General features: G+C 43.9%; 1 protein-coding gene across 1 annotated transcript in view; it reads right to left on the reverse strand.

The window, feature by feature from the left end:
• abhd17b (abhydrolase domain containing 17B, depalmitoylase) overlaps window positions 1–14,715 on the reverse strand; it is a 60,261-nt gene extending 45,546 nt beyond the window's left edge. The window contains exon 1 of the mRNA XM_033018128.1: window positions 13,481–14,715. Coding sequence (XP_032874019.1) covers window positions 13,481–13,947 — 467 coding nt within the window. The 5' untranslated portion in view covers window positions 13,948–14,715. The remainder of the gene's footprint in view (window positions 1–13,480) is intronic.
• Between the last annotated feature and the right edge of the window lie 7,027 nt (window positions 14,716–21,742).

A 21,742-nucleotide genomic window follows, 5' to 3' on the forward strand; every position in this document is an offset into this window, starting at 1 on the left:
AGCTGCAGAGATGATCCATTTATCCAACTTATTTCAATCTGGAGGTATCCTGCTGAGGCTATTCATCGAAGCTCTCCCACCAACAATCTTGTACATCGAAAGTGTGGAGCCACACGTTGTATAAAATACTGAAGAGTCCAGGTATATTTGTTTACATTTACTTTGACCATGCATTGGTTAGTCTTCTCTTGGCCAACTATTTTCAGCTTGAGTGGCACAAGGCTACAAGACAAAATTGATCCTGAAATTACAGACTCTTTATCAATATTGAATTTGTGATCTGTTGTAATGTTTCAGGGGACAGGGTTGGAGAGACTCTGATGCCCTCCATGTTGACATTCATCTGATCTTGCATCTGAATCATTGAGACAAGAGCAAGCAGCTATTTTTTTGTGAAACTATAACCGAGTCTTCAGAAGAGGGAAGCAATATCTTATTTTTGTCAAACGTAACATTATTCCCATCCACTGGGCATTTGAAAAACCCCAAGTATAAATTCCATGTTTTTTTGCATTACTTCAGGAACTTATTTTATTATAGGGAAAGGTAAAAAGGCTATTTTCATTAATGTGTGATAAGCTGCCCACTTTATTTAAAATCAAAGTGCAAACAGTACAGTTTCACTGTACCTCGGTACACGTGACAAGAAAACTAAACTGAAAATATGCAACTGAATAATTTAGGGTGCTATAGTGGCACACGGGCAGTGCTGCTACGTCATAACTCCAATTACCCAGATTCCATCCAGACCTTCCGTATGGAGTTTGTGCATTTTTCATGTGACACCATAGGTTTTTCCCGTTTGCTTGGTTTCTTCTCATATCCCAAAGAGGTGCTGACAGGTTAATTGGTGATAGTAATTTGCCCTGTATGAGAGGCAAGTGGGCGAGTTAGATTGTGTGCGCTCTGGGTGTCTGATGATGAACTCGTGCCCTATGAGGAAATATAAGAAATTTACAACGCCCTCCATAATGTTTGGGGCAAAGACCTATCATTTATTTATTTGGCTCTGTACTCCACAATTTGAGATTTGTAATAGAAAAAAAAAAAATCACATGTGGTTAAAGTGCACATTGTCAGATTTTAATTCCCTTCCATATTGCTCTAACCAACTCCAGTTCCAACTCTTGTCCCCTGATCATCCCCAAATTTCCATCCATGACATCCACAAATAGTTGCCTTGACCATTAGATCTGGGATTCACTCTATGAACTTCTTCAGTTACCTCTGTTTGACGGCATACTCATCATTTATCTGAATGTGTTCAGCTCCAACAATCTTTGAGATGCTCAACTTTGCAGGATGAAACAGCTTGCTCACTTCGCATGACATCTACCAACATAAACTTTTATTTTAATCCACCACTTGTGCAGTGGATACACAGTGTGCACCAACCATAAAATGCACGGACGTAACTCGCCTTGGCAAATTCTCCCAAACATGTGAATGCTACCACCATAAAGGATTGGGCAGCATGCACACCATCACCTGTTGATACTCACCAAGTCATATACCACCCCAATTTGGAAATATATCATCTTTCATTGTTGCTGGATCCAGCATATTCTAACAAATGTTATTCCTAGAATACCAACAAGCACCTTAACCAAATGATTGCAGTAACTTGAGAAGATAGCTCTCCAGCACTGAGCCATGGCCAATAAGATCACGTCATAAGTGATAGGAGTAGAATTAGGTCATACGGCCCATCAAGTCTACTTCGCCATTCAATCATGGCTGATCTATCCTTCTCTCCTAACCCCATTCCCCTGCCTTCTCCCCATAACCTCTGACAGCTATACTAATCAAACATTTATCTAACTGCCTTAAAAATATCTACTGACTTGGCCTCCACAGCCTTCTGTGGCAAGGAATTTCACAGATTCACCATCCTCTGGCTAAATACATTTCTCCTAATCTCCTTTCTAAAAGAACATCATTTAATTCTGAAGCTATGATCTCTAGTCCTAGACTCTCCCACTAATGGAAACGTCCTTTCCACACCCGCATTTATTTGTGATTCAGAGCATTTCACGCATCCATTAAACCACTGCACAATCTGAAGGATGAAAGAGTGAGATGCCTCAGTGTCTGCCATCAATATTTGATCTTCACACAGGTTGTGACACTAGGCAGGCATTAGCAACAACTCCCTCTTGACACCAAAAGGCTCTGCTGGTCTGTGCAAGTGTCGGAATTAGGATGTACAAGTTCTCACTATCCCAGTTATGACTTTTACGGTAAATCTTCCTCTGACCGCCAGCGTCTCTGTTCTCTGTTCTGCAGCTCCCTCGACCACCTCCGTTCATGCCCGGGATCCAAGATTCCACCCGTGCCGCTAAGTCCAAAGTGTATCAGTCACCGCAAGCCCAACGGGAATTCAGGAGAAAATGCATTACTCATGTTGCCTGATCCACTGAGTTGTCATAAGGAATAGGAGTAGAATTAGGTAATTCGGCCCATCAAGTCTACTCTGCCATTCAATCATGGCTGATCTATCTCTCCCTCCTAACCCCATTCTCCTACCTTCTCTCCATAACCTCAGACACCTGTACTAATCAAGAATCTATCTATCTCTGCCTTTAAAACAGGGAATGGGGGGGGGGGGAGAAGAGAAGGGAGTCAGGGAATTCTGAGGCTATGACCTCTGGTCCTAGACTCTCCCACTAGTAGAAACATCCTCTCCACATCCACTCTATCCAAGAATTTCACTATTCTGCATTTCAATGAGATCCCCTCCCAATCTTCTAAACTCCAGCGAGTACAGGCCCAGTGCCGACAAATGCTCATCATAGGTTAATGTACTCTTTCCTGGGATCATTCTTGTAAGGGATGATGTGCTGAGAAAAGAATAGATAAGCAAAAGGCCATCATATAATCACTTCCTGAAACAATGGTCAAATACACATTAGGCTCTAATTTGCTGGTTTGGATTAAAATTTGTATTTTTTTTTTTTTTAAAGCACAATAGAAATAAAACAGCCAAAGAGGTCTCTTCACCATCTACCAAATTTCCAGGTGCTGTTCTTGTAATTACTTACTGTCAACACCCAAATGTGTTTATAGACATGACAAAACTATTACTATGGCAGTTAATTATGATAGGGCACACCCAACGGACAAGCTTCAGAAAAGCATAAAGTGCTGCAGTCTGACTCATCAGCAGCAGGACCTGTGAAGCAAAATACTTGAAACAAAATCACACATTCTAAACTTGCAACAAGTCCTTGCAGAATTTGAGGTACCATGAACTGATGACATAAAAACCAACACCCATTCATCCCCTCTTGGCTCTTTCTTCCCCTGTCCCCATCCCTCCCCTCAGCATACCCCCTGCACCTCCAACAGTTGTGAAAAAACTTGAAATGGGAGTGATTTTTTACAGAAATCACATTAACAATGCAGAGACGCAAAAGCAGAATGCACTTGGAGCCGTGTTTAAGCGGTTGAGGTTAAGGTTTACAATAACTATACTATTGTAATTGAATACACTATTTAAAAAGAAAATAGCATTAATCTTGTGTTCAGCCCTGTGAAGGAATCATCATCACCATCCAATTATTAGTAGATAACTATTGAATAATTATTGCATACAAGTAAAAATATTCTGCACTATTAGTTTCATCCATCGAGGTACAGATAAATGTTAGAGTTTATTTTCTTCATCAAGTAGAATTGATCCATCCAAATCAGGCACAACTCTTTGGATAGCTTTGTCTCTCCCCTTCCTTATTAGTTCCTTCAACTCCATGACTGAGATCTCAATACTCCTTCAAGTTTTTAGCTCTAGTTCATCCTTATCTTAACATTACACTTTTGGTGACTGTCTTCATTACTGAGGTCCAAGATCTACAATTTCCCAAACCTTTAAAAGCATCTCGCTGATCATCCATTCTCAACAACCAACATTACATCAAACTGATATAAAGTGAAAGTATCTGATGGTCCTGTAAGCACATGGCATCCACCAATAAGCACAACATTTTAATCCAAAACTACTGATGTGACAAAATATTCATATAAGCTAAGCAGAATTCCCAAGTGAAGGAATAACACAAGATATTCATGCAGCCGTAGCTACGCACAGGCTGGGTGCAGCTTGACTGGACACTAAACAGCATTTGAAATAATTATGCTAACACTAGTAACACTACTAGTATCATAAAACTGCAAAGCAAAATAAAAGATCTCTATTAGTATAGCGACTTTCAGCTCATTACAACTACTTTTGTTTGGATGCTTCACAGCTTGCTTTCGGAACAGACACAAAATGCTGGAGGAACTCAGCAGGACATGTAGCATCTCTGGAGAGAAGGAATGGGTGACATTTCAGGTTGAGAACCTTCTTCAGACCGATGTCAGGGGAGTGGGTGGGACAGCGATAAAATGTAGTCGGAGACGCAAGACTGGTCGGAGAACTGGGAAGGGGGAGGCGATGTAGAGTAAGGGAAAGCAAGGGGTACTTGAAGTTAGAGAAGTCAATGTTCATACTGCTGGGAGTAAGCTACCAAAGTGAAATACGAGGCGCTGTTCCTCCAATTTGTGCTGGGCCTCACTCTGACAGTGGAGGAGGACCAGGACAGAAAGGTCAGCGTGGAATTGGGAGGGGGAGTTAAACTGTCGAGCAACCGGGACATCAGGTAGGTTTAGGCAGAATGAGCTGAAGTGTTCAGCGAAACAATCGCCGAGCCTGCGCTTGGTCTCGCCGATATACGAGACCACACCTGGAACAGTGGATACAGTAGATGAGGTTGGAGGAGATGCAAGTGAATCTGTGCCTCACCTGAAAAGACTGCCGGGGTCCTTGGACAGAGTCAATGGGGAGGTACAAGGACATGCATTGCAACTCCTGCGGTTGCAGGGGAAAGTACCTGGGGTGGGTTGGGTGGGAAGTGACGAGGTGACCAGAGAGTTGCGGAGGAAACAGTCTCTGCGGAAAGCAGAAAGGGGTGGAGATGGTAAGGAGGCTATTATCGGGATCACGTTGGAGGTGACGAAAATGTCAGAGGATTACGTGCTGTATGCGACGGCTAATAAGGTGGAATGTGAGGACATAGAAACATAGAAACATAGAAATTAGGTGCAGGAGTAGGCCATTCGGCCCTTCGAGCCTGCACCGCCATTCAATATGATCATGGCTGATCATCCAACTCAGTATCCCGTACCTGCCTTCTCTCCATACCCTCTGATCCCCTTAGCCACAAGGGCCACATCTAACTCCCTCTTAAAAATAACCAATGAACTGGCCTCGACTACCCTCTGTGGCAGGGAGTTCCAGAGATTCACCACTCTCTGTGTGAAAAAAGTTCTTCTCATCTCGGTTTTAAAGGATTTCCCCCTTATCCTTAAGCTGTGACCCCTTGTCCTGGACTTCCCCAACATCGGGAGCAATCTTCCTGCATCTAGCCTGTCCAACCCCTTAAGAATTTTGTAAGTTTCTATAAGATCCCCTCTCAATCTCCTAAATTCTAGAGAGTATAAACCAAGTCTATCCAGTCTTTCTTCATAAGACAGTCCTGACATCCCAGGAATCAGTCTGGTGAACCTTCTCTGCACTCCCTCTATGGCAATAATGTCCTTCCTCAGATTTGGAGACCAAAACTGTACGCAATACTCCAGGTGTGGTCTCACCAAGACCCTGTACAACTGCAGTAGAACCTCCCTGCTCCTATACTCAAATCCTTTTGCTATGAAAGCTAACATACCATTCGCTTTCTTCACTGCCCGCTGCACCTGCATGCCCACTTTCAATGACTGGTGTACCATGACACCCAGGTCTCGCTGCATCTCCCCTTTTCCTAGTCGGCCACCATTTAGATAATGTGGGACTTGTGGGACTGTCCTTGTTACGAATGGGGGGAGGGGGAGTATGAGCTGAGCTGTGGAATATTGAGGGGACCCTAGTAAGAGCCTCGTCTATAATGGAAAAAGGGAACCCCCGTCCCTAAAGAATGAGGACATCTCTGATGACCTGGTATGGAACATCTCATCTTGGGCTTAGCTGCGGCACAGACAGAGGAGTGCGGGATAGAGTCTAATGGAAACAGCGTGGCAAGAAGCGTAGTCTAGATAGCTATGGGAGTCAGTGGGTTTATAATAGATGTCAGTCGATAGTCTGTCTCCTGTGATGGAGACGGTGAGATCTAGAAACGGTAGGGAAATGTCGGAGATGGTCCAAGTGACTTTGAGTGCAGGATGAAAATTAGTCGTGGAATTGATGAAGTCAGTGAGTTCTGCATGGGTGCAAGAGATAGCACCGAGGAGGTAGGATGGAGTCGAGGAATGTGGAAATTAATTCAGTGGGACATGAACAAGCAGAAACAATGGGTCTGCCAGGGCAGTTCTGTTTGTGGATTTTGGGGAGAAGCTAACATCGGGACGCGCAGGTCTGGGAATCTATAAGGTTGGAGGCTTTGGAGGGCAGACAGCTGGAAGTAATGAAATGGTGATATTATGTCCTGGTGCTCGTCTATGCGATCATGGTCCAAGGATAAGTAGGAGGAGGTGGCTGAGAGTTGTCGCCTGGCCTCTACCATAGACAATAGAGGTCAGCGTGCCAGATTACCACGGCACATGTTGGCGGGTTTGATTATAATGTCGGGGAACCACTTTCTGCAGTTCTTTCCTACACATTGGGTTTCGGAACAGCTCCATCCAAGACTGCAAGAAATTGCAGTGAATTGTGGACGCAGCCCAGACTATCACAAACCAACTTCCCTTCCATGGACTCCATTTATACCTCACACTGCCTCGGCAAGGCAAGCAGCATAATTAAGGACGAATTGCACCCTGGCCACTCCCTCTTCCCAGCACCCGAGCAGTTTATTTTTGGTGGCCGGTTCAGTGATATTGCTCACAACATGTAGGTCTTCAGGAGTGTACTTTCCACCACTGACAATAGTTAAGATCCCAGTCAGTCCGTGCTCTTTCGGTTTTACATTACTGCCATCTTAGATTAATTTTTTGGAGCAGCATTAGGATTAAATAAAAGGCATTAAAAATCAATAAGTGCTAGTACTTAATCTACTTTTACATTCATAAAATATTTGTCAAAATCTGATAGAAAATTAGCACCAATCAGCAAAATTGACAGAACCAGATATTAAGTCCAACCTATTGATTCAGTGGGCACAGTGATCCTTAAATATTCAAAAGGCTGCATTCAACAGTACCAATTATTTCTAAATTAATATTAGCCACAAATAGCATGAGGTTTTTTTCACTTAATGTATTCAAAGTAATCCGTAGGAAATCAATCAACCTTAGATGCAATCGGAGCTCAACAATTTGAGAAGACCAGAGATACCAAACAAAAGATTCGACACAAATTTTTATGTGCAGAATACACAATTTGAATAATACAACCAACACCAGGGTATGTAAACAATTATTACTTACTTGTCCAGTCGCGTTGTGGGGAGGGGCGACCTTCGGCGTCACACACGCACAAACACATTAACCACCCCCCCCTCCATACACACACTAATCCCCCACCTTGATATTATATTAATATTATTCATTTGCTCCTTTTACCTCATCCCCCGCCCTATCCACTCACGCATAACCCCCAACTGCGCAGGCGCAGCTAGAGGGGGGGGGGGGGGGGGTGTGGGTGGAGAGGGACGGGCAGAGATGGAGGGGTTGGGGGCGTGGCATCACATGGGAGGGCTGGTTCCCCAACGCAATACTCCACCACTCACCCATAGGTCCCAATATTCACCACTTCCTAGAGAGGGAGAGGGGGGGGGGAGGCGGCTGGGTCACGCAACTCGCAGCTGAACATAATTGTAGCAATAGTCAATATACTTTAAGGGTACCAGCAGTCACTATAGCTTAGGTTTCCACGATTTGTATAAAGTCTTTAGTTTAGAGATACGGTGCAGAAAAAGGCCCTTTGGCACAACGAGTTCACACTAGGGTCAATTTTACATTTATACCAAGCCAATTAACATACAAACCTATATGTCTTTGGAGTGTGGGAGAAAACCTCAAGCTCCGGAGAAAACCCACACAGGTCATGGGGAGAACATGCGAACACCGTACAGACAAGCACCTGTAGTCAGGATCGGACCCGGGTTTCTGGCACTGCAAGGCAGCAACTCTATCGCTGCGCCACAGTGCCGCCCTCATTCTTACTTCCTTACTTAATTCTTCAATGAGCCATCCAAGGCCAATATATTCTTTGCATACTGCATTCCAATTTTCCTGACGGGTTCTGGCTAATGCTCTAACTTAAGCGCCATGCTTGACATTCCAGTCGCCTTCGCATCACATTAGTCGTCTCGATTCCTTTATATTACTAACGTAGTGGTTTAATGGTGACCATTTTATATTTTGAACTCGAGTTTTGGTTCCCAAAATATTGACATTTATTTTGTAAATTTAACATTTACATTCAAATTTAAGTTCTTCTCCTCTCATTTTAATCATGTCAATGCACTCACAGGGGGTGCTTCAGTGTGATCCACTGATAAATTTGTGTTCATTGAATGACCACACTTTTTTCTATTTCTTCCCATCTAGCCTCAGGTAGTCATGGAAGATCCCAAAGCACAATATAAAAGGCAGGGCAATAATCCCCAACATTGTCATCAATATACATACTCCTTGGATCTTTACACCAAGTTATAGTTATTTTCATTCATGGCTTGAATCCAAAGTGGACATGATAGCAGCAGCATGATCCTGACTGTGAGTGGCCATCCTCAAAGTGATCAGACTAAAAGTTGCTGCATGGTCTCGCCTCCCACCACAACCACCAATTTCATTGTATCATAATCTTCATATCAATTCACACTGTGTTTTTGATTTTCTGTTTTTGGATTGAATTCTGTTTTTAATTTGTGTCATTGTGATGTCTTTAATTACTTGTTTTACTCCGATTATATGTTTTTATTCCGATTACTATGTAAGGTGTCCTTGAGATTTTGTATGAAAGGCGCCCATTAAATATAAAATTTATTATTATTATTATAATCAGCTGAGTTGATTAGAGGAAGCCATAGGAATAAGCTCCATCTTCCCTGCAGAAAGCAGTTCAATTACCCAGACCGTTGCTGACGCCAATAACAAAGTCTATAAATTGGACTAAATTCCATTTAAGTGATTGGGATGATTGTTAACTCAGATAGTCATAAAATATTTTAATACAAGACACAGCATTAGACCACTCTGCCCCCTCAAGCCTACACCACCATTCAATAAAATCATGTTATCTTGCACCTCATTTGCCTGCCATTGGCAATGTTCAGAAATCTACCAATCTGTTTTGATTGTAATCAAATGTTATCAATGGATTGAATCTTCACAGACCTCTGGAAAAGAAACGCCGCCTTGGAAGGAAAAAAAAAAATCCTCATTTCAGTTCTATCGCTTAGTTTGAGGTTATGAACCTTGTTCTAGATTCCTCAGTTAGGAGAAACATGCTCCCAGTATCTATAATATTAAGCCCTTCAAGTATTTTGTATGTTTCACTGAGGTCACCTCTCATTCTTCTAAACAATTGAGAATGGAGATCCAGCTGACTCAAACTCTTCATACGATAGACCTATCATCCTAGAAATCAGCCTGGTAAATCAACACTGAACTCCATCATGGCAAGCATAAGCTTACAGGCAAGGAAATTAATATTATGCAAATAGTGTGGTCTCATCAATACACAATTATGAGGCAGCTTTGTATCTTATGCTCAAATCCTCCAGTAGTAAACGTAAAGGTACTTTTTTTATCTTCTTCATGGCCTGCTGCAACTACATGCTAACTTTGAATGACACATGCAAAGGCACCAGATCCCTTTAAATATCAACTTTCCTAAAATCTTACCCTACAAGTAAGTTTACAAGTATTTTTTGCTTTAAATTAAAGTGGATACCCTCGCATTTTTCCATATTACACTGCATCTGCCCTGTTGTTGCCAACTCACTCAGTTTGTCTCCACTTGCCAACTAAGTGGTTCTTTTTATTCCTACCTTTTATTTAACTACATTCTCAATCTATACCAGTATATCAGTGTGTACACCATGTTCTCTAGCTTTGCTCAGCAATCTAATCCAAAGACTTTCAAAAAATCAAATATATCACATCACATTTATGTCCCACTCATCTACCTAGTAGATACATTACTTAAACACGACATCCATTTTGTAAATCCATATGGAGTAATTTCATAGCATATCATTATTTATTTAGATGTCTTGAAATCTAATCATTAACTTAAAATTTTTGCATTTTCAACTTCTGACGTCAGTCTGAGAGGTTGTTAACACCACGTATTCTTTCTCCTCATTTTCGAGTGAAATTATGCCACATTTACCATCAATCGATCTGTAGGAAATATTCCAAAATCCACAGAACTTTGAGGATAACCAGAGCGTCCACCAATATTAATACATTTTACTTCCTCAGTTGCACTGGAAGCATGACTTTCCAGTACTTATTGCTCTGCAAAGGCAGACACAAAGTAATTGTTTAATCTTTCTGCCATTTCCTTATTCCACATTATAAATCCTCACACCCGCCTGTAAGAAACACGGGTTGCCTTTATAGACAATAGACAATAGGTGCAGGAGTAGTCCATTTGGCCCTTCGAGCCAGCACCGCCATTCAATGTGATCATGGCTGATCATCCCCAATCAGTACCCCATTCCTGCCTTCTCCCCATATCCCCTGATTCCACTGTCTTTAAGAGCCCCGTCTAACTCTCTCTTGAAAGTATCCAGAGAAGCGGCCTCCACCACCCTCTGAGGCAGAGAATTCCACAGACACACAACTCTGTGTCAAAAAGTGTTTCTTCGCCTCCGTTCTAAATGGCTTACCCCTTATTCTTAAACTGTGGCCCCTGGTACTGGACTCCCCCAACATCGGGAACATGTTTCCTGCCTCTAGCGTGACAAACGCTTAACAATCTTATATGTTTCAATAAGATACCCTTTCATCCTTCTAAACTCCAGAGTGTACAAGCCCAGTCGCTCCATTCTCTCAGCATATGACAGTCCCGCCATCCCAGGAATTAACAATGTAAACCTATGCTGCACTCCCTCAATAGCAAGAATGTCCTTCCTCAAATTAGGAAGAACATTCTATTACTAGTCTATTCCTTAGAAGGTCCACAGGCTGGTTGTATGTCTCATGATAGTTTATTTTATTCTGTTTCTCCTTTGCAGTTTATTGGTCATTCTTTCTTGAATTTCAAACTTCATCCAGCCCGAGTTGGTACTTTTCTGTAGCCGTGTAATCATGCAACCAGGGTACAAGTTCTTCTGTTTGCCACTTCCTTTATCCTCGACTGGCCACATTTTATTGAATGCACAGACAATTGATGTTCATTAGCTTTTAGCAGTCAGTGATAATTCTGCAAATTTCTGGTTATTATTCTTTCACGTAGCCATACTGAACACCCTTATTCAACAGTTAGACAAAAAATGCTGGAGTTACTCAGCAGGGCAGCATCCCTGGAGGGAAGGAATGGGTGATGTTTCGGGTCAGACTGAAAAAAGGGTCTCGACCCGAAAAGTCGCCCATTCCTTCTCTCCAGTGATGCTGCCTGTCCCGCTGAGTTACTCCAGCATTTTGTGTCTACCTTCGATTTAAACCAGCATCTGCAGTTCTTTCCTACACTTATTCAGCACAAAGGTTACATCGGAGATGTATTCTAATTGTGGCGTGCACTCCTTCCATTTTGAGGGTGCAAGCTTCAGAACATTATTGAGAAGTCAGTACCTGATACAGCATGACATTGGTGTGAACCACAACATATCACATACTCCCAATCTTAAATACCTGCCTTTATTGTGCATAGTTTCCAGATACTAACTAATTTCCAATCCCACAACTAATCCTACAACAGATAATTCTCTGACATTTTTGCCACCTCCAACGGGATCTCACCACTGGCCACATCTTCCCATCTCCTCCCCTTTCGGCTTTCCGCAGAGACTGCTCCCTCCGTAACCCCCTGGTCAATTTGTCCTTTCCCACCCAAACCACCCCCTCCCCTGGTACTTTCCCTTGCAACCGCAGGAAATGTTACACTTGTTGCTTTACCTCCCCCCTCGACTCCATCCAAGGACCCAAGCTGCCTTTCCAGGTGAGGCAGAGGTTCACCTGCACCTCCTCCAACATCATCTATTGCATCCGCTGCTCTAGATGTCAACTGCTCTACATCGGTGAGACCAAGCGCAGGCTTGGCGATCGCTTTGCCCAACACCTCCGCACAGTTCGCATTAACCAACCCGATCTCCTGGTGGCTCAGCACTTCAACTCCCCCTCCCATTCCGTATCCAAACTTTCTGTCCTGGGCCTCCTCCATGGCCAGAGAGAGTCCCACTGCAAATTGAAGGAGCAGCACCTCATATTTCACTTGGGAAGTTTACACCCCAGCGGTATGAACATTGACTTTTCCAATTTCAGGTAGTCCTTGCTTTCTTCCTCCTTCCCAGCTCTCCCACAGCCCACTGTCTCCGCCTCTTCCTTTCTTCTTCTCGCCCCCCCCACCCTCACATCAGTCTGAAGAAGGGTCTCGGCCGGAAATTCCTTCACTCCATAGATGCTGCCTCACCCACTGAGTTTCTCCAGCATTTTTGTCTACCTTCTATTCCCACTATGGTGTGATAGATGAAGTCTGAAGGAGCATGGCTTTCAAATGATTTTTCAGGTACCTCTTAACTGCATGTTTATTACAGACAGAAACTAATACTCTGGTAGAACACTGGAAGACAAAGGAAGAAAATGGTGGAAAGCAAAGATAGTAATTAAAGACAGAACTGATTTTGTTTTTGTTAAGATACAGTAACTTCATTTGGTCACATTTTAATACAGCAAAAACACCCCTAAATCATTCACAGAAGCATTAGCGAACAAAATAAAATGGCATTCAGACAAAATAAGATGACTAAATGTTTAGTCAGAGAGGAAAGCTTTAAGGTGTGCCATGAAGGAGGTACAAGAGGTAAAGAGCTTTGGTAAAGGAATAGCAGAATTTAGATTACGTAAGCAGCTGAAGGCATGGCTGAAGTCAGGGGTGCTAACGGGAATTAAATTTAGAGATACACAAGTAATCAGAATTAAGAATTAAAGTGATGCCATCTGGAGGGGCAAAGTTTTCCTACAGGGGGTGCTGGGTATATGGAACCAGTTCCAAGATTACATAGTACAATTAATGTTTAAAAGACATTTGGACACATTTGTGGATAAGAAAGGCTTGGAAGAATATGGGCCAAATAGATCAGGTAGGCAGCTTGGTCAGCACGAAAGAGCCAAAGGGCAGTTGAATTCTAGAAGATACCAAACAGTATCAGAGTATGAAAGCATAATGCAGGTAATAAAATTAATTCACATAACGTTTCAAAAGCGAATACATATAATTGAAATTGAACAATTTGCAGGGCAGCAGGGGTGTGGTGAACTATTGGGTGAGCTAAATTCAAACGATTGCTCTGATGGCATATAGTCTATGATAAACCATGTGGTGGTATTTCCCTACCTGGTCCTGAGGGCCTGCCAAGCCGCGTCTACGTCTGCATAGAGGTTTTTCTCAGAAGGCTTCCCAGAGCTGGCCCCGTAACCCGAGTAGTCGTAGGAGAAGACGTTGCAGTTGATTCTGGAGCCCAGACCGATGTAGAAGCTGCTCATCTGGCCCAGATCCACGGCATTACCATGCGAGAAGAGCAGCGTGAATTTGGCGCTGGGGGAACAACGGATAAACATACAACCAATGCGGTTGCCCCGGCTCGTCCTGGTCATAAAGGCCTCGATGGAGTCCTTCTCCCGCTGCGAGTACTGCCAGTCGGCTCGCTCGGACAGGTGCAGGCTCCAGTGGCCCCCGGACTCGTCGGGCAGCAGAGCGTAAGTGGGCTCCGGCGGCAGGAAAGCGAGTTTGGAGGCGATGCGACCCGGGCAGGGCGGACAGCAGAAGAGGCAGCACAGCTCACTCAGAGACAGGTTATTCATGGCAAGGCCAGTCAGTCCCAGTCAATCAATCAAATAAATAATGAACAAATGAACTATTCCAGTGATCGCAGGGGAGAAACTACTGCGTTGAAGATATCAACGGGAAACTTTCTCCGAGAATTTTCCTTGTACAATGTCCTCACCGGCGATTGGACTCCGAGCCGGCGATGGATCGCATGTTTAATCTTCCGAGGGAAGTCGGGCAGCCACAGACCGGATGCTCTCGTGATAAATCCAGCGTAATCCCTAGCCCCCCTTTCTCAACGCTCATCGATCGAAGTGAAAGCCAGGAGTCCTCTCACAAAAGGAAGAGAAACTTGACCTGAATCTACGAGTCATCTGCGCCGGGGAGGCGGTGGGGAACCCAGGCGAGATCCCGCTTCAGTCTGCGGCCCTAGTGGTGGGAGGGAGGGAGGGAGGGAGGCCGCGTCCTTTGCTCGGTGCCGGCGGCCTGTGGGACAATGCGGTGGCGGTGGCGGTGGCTCCTCTCTTGCCTCCTCCACCTGTCGACCGGCGCCAGGCCACGGGGGACACAACCGTCGGCGGTAGCAGCAGCAGCAGCTCCTTAATCCGCCGGGACAAACACCCTCCAACGATCACCGCACTCGCTCCGGCCGCAGCTTCCCTCACACCCGAAGTTATATTTTAATATTTTAAAAGAATACGTGTCCTCCAGTTGGCTGGTGCGGACACGCCTTTCGCTGATGCGGGTGAGGGGCGGGGAGACGAGGGCCGGTCGCCGGGCCGGCGCGCATGCGGGGTGTGGATCTCGCCGGGGAGAGGAAGAGGAAGTGGGGGTGGGGCGCAGGCGCAGTCGCGACCGTCACGATTATTTTTGCTAGCAGGGCTTTCCCGCTGGGCGAGGCGCATGCGCGAGGACGGGGGCGCGGAGCGTCGGCTGGAGACGCCGGGCTGCGCGTGCGCTGTACGCATACTTTCACTCGTCTACTCATGCGCAAAGATCCTATAGCAGTATAGGATCTTTGCTCATGCGCACACCCCGGTTCGAACTGAGCCTTCCAGGAAATGAAGGAGGATGAGGTCATTCAGCAGGTCAAATAGTAACAGTGGGACTAGTGTGTTTGCTATGAGATCGGTGCGATCACTATTGAATTATTAAGAGAATGCATTAAGTTTTTTGTTCCGTTTGGTATATATTTGTTGTTGTGAATAAAGTTTATTTTTTCAAGCAAACTGGGGAAGGGAATAGGATCGGTCATCAGAAAGATCAATGAAAAGGCATGTAGGTTTTTTGAGAGAAAAGTAGAGCGAATGGAGAATTGTCTGACAGAATGCTATCAAAATTAAAACGGAAATTGCTGAAAAACATTAGGTTTTGCAGCATTTTCTGTTTTAAATACAGATTTGTCTGTCGCTTATTTCTCGATTTAGAAACATAGAAAAATAGGTGCAGGAGTAGGCCATTCGGTCCTTTGAGCCAGCACCGCCATTCAATGTGATCATGGCTGATCAACTAGAATCAGTTCCTGCTTTCTCCCCATATCCCTTGATTCCGTTAGATACAAATTACGAATAGGGAGGTTTCACGGCAGTCGGGTCACGACTCATGACCCGTACTGTTGCTACGCTACGCCAAATGGAGTACACGCGATGAACTGCAAGTAAGCACTGACCATTGTTTCCAGCGTAGCGGGCCTGTTAAAACCCGCCGAAATTGTCAATATTTGCGCTGTAAATAATTATGGAAATCAGGATAAGCGTCAGAGACATTTAGCCTACTTCAGAATTCCAAAAGTGAGGAGAAATTACGGTAGATAGAAGCGAGAGCTGAAGGGACAACAACAGCCAAAAGTGCTTGGCAAACATTGACCGTTTGCTCACTGCATTTCATCAACTAAGGCATTATTTGTGTTTTTTCTTGATTCCTTTGGCATCTAAAGAGTTTCAGAAGTGATAAATCTGGCTGTAAAATTTTTAAATCGCCCATGGTTCTCGTGGGTTTTTACATACAAAAAGAAAACGCCTCTGAAGCAAAATTTACATCCAGAGTTATCACTTCTCAGACTTTTTAGATACCAAAGGAATCAAGAAAAAACACAAATAATGCCTTACTTGATGAAATGCAGTGAGCAAACGCAATAATCCCCAATATTTTCAATTCCGATACCTGCACGGCCAATGTTCGCCAAGCACTTTAGCTGTTGTTGTCCCTTCAGTTCTCGCTTCTCTTTACCTTCATTTCGCTTCACCTTTGGAATTCTGAAGTTGGGTACATGTCTCTCACGGTTACCCCGACTTCCACAATTTTTTACAGCGCAAAAAATCAACATTTTGGCGGTTTTTAACAGGTAGAAAAGTACGCGTTTCTTGCATTAATAACATATACCGGAAGTTACGGATGTCCTCCAGATGGATTGAGCGGCTCCGTGCGTCCAGCCCTATGACCCAGTGACCTTACGTACAATACAGATCAAATTTACAGATCAAGTTTTTAAAATAGGTTAGGATAAAATGATACCTAATCAATCTGAGACATAAATTGAAACAGTATGGAACAGCCACATCTGTGAGAACAATTGAGTTTTACGTGGAATTATTAAACTCACTCTACTGATGGTTCCCATGTTCCCAGACAGAAGATTACATTTTTCCCGATTTTATGTTTGCCAATGCTGTTGGAGACTGGAGATGCAGAGAATGAAAGTTGGAGGGGAATTAAAGAGATAAGCAACTGGATGCTCGTCACCCTTCCAAACTGAATGGAAGCATTCTATAATGTTCTATGTTGCTGGATGAAGGAGAACAAATAAAAAGATGAGCTTTAACAACTTCTACTGTGGCATTATAATTTCCATGAGAAAAAAATGTTTGGTTGAAATTGAAGAGTGATGGGGAAGAGGCACAAGGAGTTGCATATGCTGATTTATCGAAAAACAAAGTGGAAGAGTAACTCGTGTTCAAGATCGAAGGCGACGTTTTGGGCCGATACCCTTCTTCAGTCTGAAGAAGGGTTTCGGCTCAAAACGTCGCCTATTTCCTTCGCTCCATAGATGCTGCTGCACCCGCTGAGTTTCTCCAGCATTTTTGTGTACCTTGGAAGAGTAACTCAGCAGGTCGGGCAGCATCTCTGGAGACATCTCTTATCTTCTGCAGCATCTCTTACCTTTTACAGGGAAGGGTATAGAATTGAATTGAACCTTCCTGCTCCAATTTATTATTCAGATTCAGATTCAGAAAACTTTATTGTCTGTCGTAACAGAAAATCTTCTTTGACGTGGCTCAACATACAGACAGGACAATGTACTGATAAGCAGTCATACAATACAGATTTCTATGAGCACACACAGTGTGTATAGATCTTAAAAGCAAGTATACAGATTAAAAACTGTAAAAATAGACAAGATAAAAGTTGTGGATACGTGTAAAGTGACAGTGCGTCAGGGTTAATTTGTCCATTGTTCATTTTTTATTTAAGCTGTTTATGGCAATGGGTATGAATTAGTTTTTGTGGATGTTTTTCTTGGATAGGGGGACTTTATATCGGCGGCCTGATGGCAGAAGTTGGAAGGACTTGTGCAGGGGGTGGGTAGGATCCTGTGTAATGAGGTTGGCTTTCCTTTTAACTGCCTGGGTGTGGAGTACTGATAATTGATTTTGAGTTTTGCCAGTTATTTTGCTTGCTTGATTGATGATCCGGGAAAGCTTTGATTTGTCTTTGACAGAGGTGAGGGTGAACCAGGATGTGATGTTAAAGGTGAGTACAGATTCTATAAGTGATTTATAGACAGCTGTTAAAATGTCCTGTCTGACATCAAAGCTCCTGAGTTTCCTCAGCAGGAACAGGCGTTGCTGTGCCTTCTTGTACACAGAGTCTGTGTGCTGGGAGAAGGACAGGCGGGTGTCGATCTCTGTGCCCAGGTATCTAAAGGCCTCTACCTGCTCAACTGTCTGCCCATTCAGCCTCAGAGGTTCAAAGAGAGGTTGGGGGGAAGATGTTCGCCTCCCCCCACAACACAGCTCCTTGGTCTTGGAGATGTTAAGCTCCAGAGAGCTCTCGTTGATCCACAGCATCAGGGTGTTGACCTGCTGATAGTAGGTAGCCAGAGAATTGTGATCCTTGATGTGGGCCACCAGGGCCATATCGTCTGCATACTTAAAAAGGGGAATGTCACTGTTATTGTTTGTTATGTTGTTTGTGTAGATGGAAAATAAAATCGGTGATAAAACACAACCCTGGGGGACACCAGTTTAAAATCATGTTCTTGGATTTAAAACCATTTACCACCACATGCTGAGGCCGGTCCTGCAGGAAGTCTTTTATCCACAGGATAAGTGATGGGTTGACTTGTAGATCCAGAAGGCGGTTGCAGAGGGTGCCCGTGTTGACTGTGTTAAAAGCGGAAGAAAAGTCCATAAATAAAATCCGTGTGTGGGGGTGTGGGGAGTCCAGCTGTCTGTTAACTGTGTCCAGGAGAGTCAAACAGGCATCCTCCACTCCACGCCTTGCCTTATAGGCAAACTGGAGTGGGTCAAGCCTGTCCACCACCATAGCAGTGAGGTGATCACTTACCACCCTCTCCATACACTTGGAAAGAATGGATGTGAGTGCCACCGGTCTGAAGTCCTTCATCTCCCTGGCGTTAGATTTCTTTGGCACCGGTATAAGTGTGGACTCCTTCCACATCCGTGGGACACAGCTGGAGTCAAGGAGATGCTGGAATAGCTGAGTGATGACATCACCCAGCTGAACTGAGCATTCCCTCAGCACCTTGCCCCCGAGCCTATCCGGGCCAGAAGCTTTGTGAGGGTTGATGCGGCCCAGTATAGATGTAACCTTCCTTTTATCCACTGTGATTGATGAACTGCTGGTGAGGGTCCAGTCATTCGGGGGGTGTGTCTTGTCAAACCTGCTGTAATAGATGTTGAGTTGCTCAGCAAAGGTGGCAGGGTCAGAGCATTGGATCAGGGCCGGTTTCTGGGCTCTGCCCATCATGGTGTTAAGTCCCTGCCATGCCTCCCTTGCATTGCCAGTGGTGAATTTTTCCTCCACTTTGTTTTTGTAGTGGAGTTTGGCCAGCCTGGTCTTCCTTCTCAACTCACTATTATACTGTTTTACTCTGTGTTTGTCTCCCTGTAGGAATGCCACTTTTTTGTTGTTAAGACACTGCTTCAGGTCCTTGGTAACCCAAGGCTTGTTATTAGGGTACAGCTTGACCTGTTTTGTTGGTATAACAGCGTCCACACAGAATGACAAATAGGAGGAGATAGAGTCTGTCAGCAGATTTAGGTCTCCCTCACAACTTTGGAAAAATATTTCCCAGTCAGTGATCTCCATGCAGCCCCTTAATGCATCGACAGAGTCATCGTTCCAGACTTGAATAGTTTTTGTTTGTAAAACTTCTGTTTTTAGTTTTTGTCTGTATTTTGGAAGCAGCAGAATGACATTGTGGTCGGAGCGACCGAGTGGTGGGCGGGGCTTTGAGACATAGGCTCCCGGTATGCTACCGAAACACAGATCCAGCGTTCTGTCAAGTCTGGTAGGTGTGGTGACATACTGCTCCAAGTTTGGAAGCAGTGTGGTGACATCGCATCTGTTAAAATCCCCGAGCAGGAAGACAGGCTGATCGCTGCTCTGATTGACAGCTCTGTTGAAACAGTCAGCAAATATCTCAAATTATTTCCTTATCATCTTGATCCAAATGCAGTTTTTAAAGTGATTGTTACCTTGACAACTTTGGCCCATCCTATTACAAGTATTCCTCTATCTCTCCGTCTTTCTGCAACTAAAACTGTACTTACAGTGCATTCAGAAAGTATTCAGACCCCATCACCTTTTCCACATTTTGTTACGTTACAGCCTTATTCTAAAATTGATTAAATTCATTTGTTTTATCATCAATCTACATACAATACCTCATAATATAAAAGCAAAAACAGGTGTTTAGAAATATTTGAAAAGTAATTAAAAATAAATAACTGAAATATCACATTTAGATAAGTATTCAGACCCTTTGCTGTGACACTCAGAATTGAACTTCGGTGCATCCTGTTTTCATTGATTATCCTTGAGATGTTTCTACAAGTGAATTGGAGTCCACAAGTGGTAAATTAAATTGATTGTACATGATTTGGAAAGGCACACACCTGTCTATATAAGGTCCCAGTGCATGTCAGAACAAAAACCAAGCAATGAAGACGAAGGAATTGTCCGGAGACCTCCGAGACAGGATTGTGTCGAGACACAGATCTGGGGAAAGGTATAAAACAATTTTGGCAGCATTGCAGGTCCCGAAGAGCACAGTGGTCTCCGTCATTCTTAAATGGAAGAACTTTGAAACCACCACGTCTCTTCTTAGAGCTGGCCACCCGGCCAAACTGATCAATCGAGAGAAAGGAGCCGTGGTCAGGGAGGTGACCAAGAACCCGATGGTCACTCTGACAGAGCTCCAGAGTTCCTCTGTGGAGATGGGAGAAAATTCTAGAAGGACAACTATATCTGCAACACTCCACCAATCAGGCCTTTATGGTAGAGTGGCCAGATGGAAGTCACTCCTCAGTAAAAGGCACATGACAGCTCGCTTGGAGTTTGCCAAAAGGCTCCTAAACAAGATTCTCTGGTCAGATGAAACCAAGATTGAACTCATTGGCCTGAATGCCAAGTGTCACGTCTGGAGGGAACCAGGCACCACTCATCACCTGGCCAAAACCATACCTACGGTGAAGCATGGTGGTGGCAGCATCATGCTGTGGGGATGTTTTTCAGTGGCAGGAACTGGGAGACTAGTCACGATTGAGGGAAAGATGAACGGAGCAAAGTACAGAGAGATCCTTGATGAAAACCTGCTCCTGAGCATTCAGGACCTCAGACTGGGGCAGAGGTTCTCCTTCCAACAGAACAATGCCCCTAAGCACACAGCCAATACAACACAGGAGTGGCTTCATGACAAGTCTGTGAATGTCCATGAGTGGCCCAGCCAGAGCCCGGACTTGAACCCGATAGAACATCTCTGGAGGGACCTGAAAATAGCTGTGCATCGACGCTCCCCATCCAACCTGACAGAGCTTGAGAAGATCTGCAGAGAAGAATGGGAGAAATTACCCAAATAATGCTGTGCCAAGCTTGTAGCGTCATACCCAAGAAGGCGTGAGGCTGTAATTGCTGCCAAAGGTGCCTCAACAAAGGGTCTGAATACTTATGTAAATGTAATATTTCAGTTATTTATTTTTAACTACTTTACAAAAATTTCTAAACACCTGTTTTTTGCTTTTTCATTATGGGGTATTGTGTGCACATGGATGATAAACAAAAATGAATTTAATCCATTTTAGAATAAGGCTGTGACGTAACAAAATGTGGAAAAAGTGAAGGGGTCCGAATACTTTCTGAATGCACTGTATCTGTCCACTTGTCCAGTTCTTATGAAAGACCTCAGCCTGAAACATTAATTCTACCCCCTCTTATTTCCTATACATTTTCATGAAAAAACAGAATAATGGGAACAAATGGACGCAAAATCTGTTGAACAGTCCACAAACAAGAAATAACCAAACAGAAAAGAAAATCACTGGTCCAGCTCATAACCATTCAATCTTTTGTTTCTGAAGAGTGTTTTTAGTTTGAATAGTCTTACATTTTTTCAGCTTCAGTACTGATGCAGGAGCACGACCTGAAATATCACCCTTCATCTCCACGGATCAGTCTGAAGAAGGGTCTCGAGCCGAAACGTCACCACCCATTGCTTCTCTCCAGAGATGCTGCCCAAAGCCTCTATAATCTTTGATGCTGCCTGTCCAGCATGTTGTGTCTATGTTCATCTCCACGGGTATTGCTTGA

The sequence above is a fragment of the Amblyraja radiata genome, chromosome 3 (genome assembly GCF_010909765.2).
Source record: "Amblyraja radiata isolate CabotCenter1 chromosome 3, sAmbRad1.1.pri, whole genome shotgun sequence".
Lineage (NCBI taxonomy): Eukaryota > Metazoa > Chordata > Chondrichthyes > Rajiformes > Rajidae > Amblyraja > Amblyraja radiata.